This window comes from Palaemon carinicauda, chromosome 20 (assembly GCF_036898095.1).
Source record: "Palaemon carinicauda isolate YSFRI2023 chromosome 20, ASM3689809v2, whole genome shotgun sequence".
NCBI lineage: Eukaryota > Metazoa > Arthropoda > Malacostraca > Decapoda > Palaemonidae > Palaemon > Palaemon carinicauda.
Genome location: NC_090744.1, coordinates 28,536,819 through 28,542,102, shown reverse-complemented (window position 1 = coordinate 28,542,102; position 5,284 = coordinate 28,536,819). Strand labels below are relative to the sequence as shown.

General features: G+C 37.5%; 1 protein-coding gene across 1 annotated transcript in view; it reads right to left on the bottom strand.

The window, feature by feature from the left end:
- LOC137659470 (uncharacterized) overlaps window positions 1-4,516 on the bottom strand; it is a 4,904-nt gene extending 388 nt beyond the window's left edge. The window contains exons 1-3 of the mRNA XM_068394359.1: window positions 4,420-4,516; window positions 2,373-2,508; window positions 1-793 (exon numbers count right to left, since the gene is read on the bottom strand). The exon at window positions 1-793 is cut by the window's left edge and continues 388 nt beyond it. Coding sequence (XP_068250460.1) covers window positions 273-793; window positions 2,373-2,508; window positions 4,420-4,509 — 747 coding nt within the window. The 5' untranslated portion in view covers window positions 4,510-4,516 and the 3' untranslated portion in view covers window positions 1-272. The remainder of the gene's footprint in view (window positions 794-2,372; window positions 2,509-4,419) is intronic.
- Between the last annotated feature and the right edge of the window lie 768 nt (window positions 4,517-5,284).

Below are 5,284 nucleotides of genomic sequence, written 5' to 3'. Positions count from 1 at the left end.
TTGTTTTGTACCTGTCTGGCCTGTAATCCATATCTTTAAGAAACAAAAGTTTCTTTGCATTTGTCCAGATTCTATGATCTTCATATCACAAAGATATCACAATTGTTAAGACCATATTACCTAAACTTTAATAGTGCATCTTCTCAGTTTCAGTGATTTGTAACTTACAAAAAACACACATTTGTTCATCCTTTGGGACTACATCTTACTTAAGCCTAGGCTCTATTACTTGTGTTCTGCCTCTGAGAGTTACACTCATTTTACTACCCAAGTTAAGCCTCAATGATCTGTACCTCACACAAAGAAAAGGCACCATATGATGTATTTGATTGGAAAGAGAGGTATCGTCCTTCCAGGAGGGATTGAGGCTTAAAAATAAACTCGCTTCCAGCTGGTGGTGGGATCCCATAATAGGTACTAAATACAGAGTTCTCGCCGATTGTAGGGGAATTGCCCAAACGTATCTCCACGCTCTCGAAGTCTAGGCCGTCATCTCTTGGTTTCACGATGAGGGCGGACACTGTATATGTTGCCTGGAGATCAGCTTTCCACCAGGGATTAGCCATTCGTTGTGTGATACTGCAGGAACTGTATTCACAACAGAAGTACCCATTGGTACCCAGATATTCAGAATAATTCTGACTAAGAGGCTTTTCCATCGTTATCACTGCCCGAGGTGCTAGATTTCTTGAAAAGTACCATGACGTGTAACAGGAGGTAAAGCCGTTGAAGTCCTGGTCAGTGCCACTGTATTCGGCGCTAACCCACGTCTTAAAGAGGTGGCATTCATCTCCTGCAAAGACACCAAATGATGAAAGTAAAAACTAAATCCTTTTTTTGAAACCTTTTTTGTCAAATTTTATCCTTTTTCATCGCACAGAAACGTGTCTTCTCTACTTTGTTTTCCTTAAATTCAAACGATCTTGTGTGGGCGCATACTTTTACTCTTAATTTTGGAGTGAGAGACATCAAGTTATTGAAGTATGTTTTACCGGTTTATCATTTTCTTTTTTAAAAGGGAGAAATAAATTATGCAAATTGAATCGTATATCAAGACTAGAATCATCCAAAACAAAAATAACAACTTTAAAAACCAATATGAGTAAATAGAATAGTTTAAGGAATAAAAAGGAGAAAAACTAAGGTGAAGAGGCATGGTGCTCATTAAAAATATCAAGAATAATAGGCGTACTTTATTAACAATAATAATAATAATAATAATAATAATAATAATAATAATAATAATAATAATAATAACCACCTTTCCATTTTAAATATTGACTCTTAAATTAAGATTTACAGCTCTGATGCCTACTCACCCACTGATGGCCACGAGACTTTTATGCCAGACAGTGTTTGTTATTGGTTTGAGGTGAGCCATTCAAGTATTGACCATTGAATTTATGGATTAAATTACGGAATTTAGGCCCCAATGCCCAGCACTGGGGCTCTGGAGGCCATTCAGCGGGATTGGAGGTATGGTTGAAGGCTAAAAAAGCGATTGTAGCGAGGGGGCTGAATGGAGGTTGCAGAAACCTTCAAGGGGGAGCTATAGAGCACCGCTCTAAGCGCATTCACGGTACTGACCATAATCTCCTGTACTAGCCTCTTGGCTAGTACAGTGCTAACGTCTTCGCCTAGCATTTTGTATGGCAGCAGATCGATCCCCACCCAGGACCGTGAGTTTAATTTGTTTACTGGGGAGGCCGCTGCTGTGGTTGGGCACCACAGTGGGTGGTTGGACTTACAAGGGGGACGTTCTATTGAGCATCTATTCCAATGAAACTGGAACTGAAACCAGACACCTTTAATATCTAACCATTGCTAAATGCTATTGCTTAAAAGACCAAGAATTTAGCACCTGTCTCACTGTCTGACATTCCTTAAGTGTTGTAGTAGCCAAGTGGAACCATTGGTGAATCGCAACACTACCTGATGAGACATTCACAGCCAATGCTTGGTCCTCCCTGGTTTAAGCTGTACAGTCTCAGGGACATAGAGTAACAGTGCAAAGACTTGTACCTTTGCCTCTACTGTTTCTGAGTGACATTTAAACCAGATAAGATTGGAGTGGTAAAGAAAGCATACTACCACCTATTATTATCATTATTATTACTATTATCCTTATTATCCTGTATGAGCCTGAATATATATTTAATAAGTTAAGTACATTAATGAGCAGTGCAGGTTATTAAAGAGAAGAATAAAACTAAACTTTGAATATGAGCCTGAATTTATATGTAATAAGTTAAGTACATTAATGAGCAATGCAAGTTATTAAAGCGAAGAATAAAACTAAAATTTGAACTTGAACTCAAGTGAAAGGAAAGTCAGCCATGATAAAATGGTCAAGCTGACCTAAAAAGATCTACCTTTGATGCAAAACAGACGGCAATTCAAGGTCTTTGCGCAGTAGGTTGCACAAATAAATACCTTGAGGTAAGCCAATTGAAGTGGAAGGGTTTGCAGATGACAGAAGCTCATGTCTGATGGGAAACTGCTGGTGACCTGTAAGATTTGAACACCATTATGCTTAAAGCAATGGTAATGATAATCTCTCGTCCATTCTTTCCACATAACCAAACCACTTTAAAATACTGTGATCCCTCCTTCCACTTAAGCTATCCTTTTCACCGCCTCTGTGATCTTCACATATCTTACGATATTAATTTCTCTTTACCTTGACAACACATCTGAATAGTTTCAATCCTTCCCCCTTTTGATCGTTTAATTGAAAACTGCTGTCATGTATATATTCATATATTTTCTATTTCAAGTAACCCTTAATACGTTTCAATATCGAATTCACTGCCGATGGCTCACAGACCTATAGGAAAATCCTATTTTTTCTAACCTTAGCAGCAAGTAGAAATAAAGGTAAACATTTGACTTACCCATTCGGCTGAATGAGGTAAGTCAGGTGTTAACCTTTATTTTCACACGGTGCTAAGGTTCAAATCCTTGGCCGTGCAGAAGTGCTCACCAGAAAAGGAATTTCTCTATGGGTCTGTGATCCCATGGCAGAGCGAATTTGACATTAAAAGATATTTGAAACTTATTAGAGAAAAATCATAATCAAAAGTATATATACAGGAGTATATATATATATATATATATATATATATATATATATATATATATATATATATATATATATGTGTGTGTGTGTGTGTGTGTATGTGTATATATATGTATATTTATATATAAATATATATATATATACTGTGTGTGTATATATATATATATATATATATATATATATATATATATATATATATATATATATATATATATATATATATATATATATATATATATATCATACACAAGGCCCCAAGCTCTAAGAATTCTGAAAAACGACAATTATTATACATATTCAACTTATTATTTTTTTTTTCAAAAGAAAGGAGTCTCAATCAACATATTTTACTAATGCAACTTTAATTTCTTATTTACCAGGCCACCTACAGGATAAAAGAATGAATAGAACTATATCAGTTATCAGTTTCCTTCTTACCATGTCTTAAATGAGCTTTTTGAGATGAAAATACTCTAAAAAGAAATTTTTTTGAGTGGTGGAGTGTTGATAAAGATTAGAAAAATATTCATATTTGACTGTTTGAAGGATAGGAAGGACTCTTAGGAACAGCAATGCTCTATAGTACACAGACAGCAAGCTTAAGGAAAACTGATGAGAAAAAGATTGATGGAGAAGAAATGAGAATGCTCAGATGGCTGTCTGCAGTGAAAAGAGAGGATAGTGTGACGGGCCAAGAGATGAATGCAACTGAGTAACTCTATTATGACACATCGAGTATATATACACACAATGTCCCGGTAAGAGTGTCACAAAATACAGACATACTATTTCTTGTTAAACCGGCAACCGGTTCTGTTAAACAGTTAACAATGGAATACTCAGACAGGTTAAAACAAGTTACTGTCAGTGCGAGGGAGAGAGTGAAGATACAAAGGATAATATATACAAAAAAGAGAAATATCCTTACTATGTACGCTAGAGTGTCACACGGGTGGTACAATAGAATTAAGAATGACTACATCAGAGGATCAACAAAGGGTTTGGAAATGTTAAAGATGGTGCATGAAGGAGATTGAGATTGTATGGACATCTGCTGGGGAGACAAGAGGATCATGTGGGAGAAACATACCATGGACATGGAAGTTCAAGGTTTAAGAAGGGGAAGATTGAGGAGGAAACGGAGAGACTGTGTACGGGAGGACTTGATAGAGAAGGGAATTAATGAAGAAAAGGCTTAAGAAAGAACTAAATGGAAAAGGATCATTCGAAACGGCGACCCCATATAGAAATGGGCATAAGCCGATGAAGAAGTCACTCCTATGAGGTTAAGACCGACATTTAGATAGATAGAAAGTGAGCAAATTAAACTTGCATCCTACCCTGTGATACGACCCCGTTAGTGATGCCTCAACCTGCAGATGCCTGGCAGTCAGCAGAAGCAAGTAGGCGATGGGGCTGATACAGAGCATCTTGTGCTTTCTGAAAGCAAAATAGTTGGTTTGTTAAGCACAATCAATCACACCGAGATTGATATGAGGCAAATATTTCCTCTTTACCGTTTTAAAGTCTTGAAAAGTTGAAAATTTGGGTTGACAAAAAAAGCTAAGGATGGCTTCAAGCAATCACAGCACGCGACATATCTTACTGCTATTTCCTTATCTATAATTGCATTAGGCATCAGTGTGACCCACTGTCGCTCCTATCAGGCAAGAGCTAAAATTTGCACCACATTAATTCAATTCTTATTAAATCCTTATTGTGGTGGCCTACTGGAAAACGTCCGAGACTGACGTTTTGTTGGACGGATGATCGTCGCTCTCAAACTCGATAGTTTCTTATAGTGTCTGCAACCTCACAATTATTGTGATCTATGGATGGGAGGTTTGGGGGAGCCTATAGGTCTACTTGCTAAGTCATCAGGAGCCATTACCAGGCACTCCTTGTTCCTAGCATTGGTCGAGAGGGGGCTTTAGCTCTGATTATATGCATATATGGTCAGTCCCTAGGGCAATATCCTGCTAGGGCATTGTCACTGCATGAGCGACTTTTAAACCTTTAAACCGATCAATTATTGAAATTTTGAATCCTTTACTGCATCTGTTGGCCTAATTGGCCAACTCTTCTTCTTCCCAGCTGGTTCCCATTTTTATATGGGGTCGCCGTTGCGGATGAGCCGTTTCCATCTTTTTCTATTCTGCACTTCTGCCTCATCAATCCCCTTCTCCTGTAAGTCTCCTCTCACAC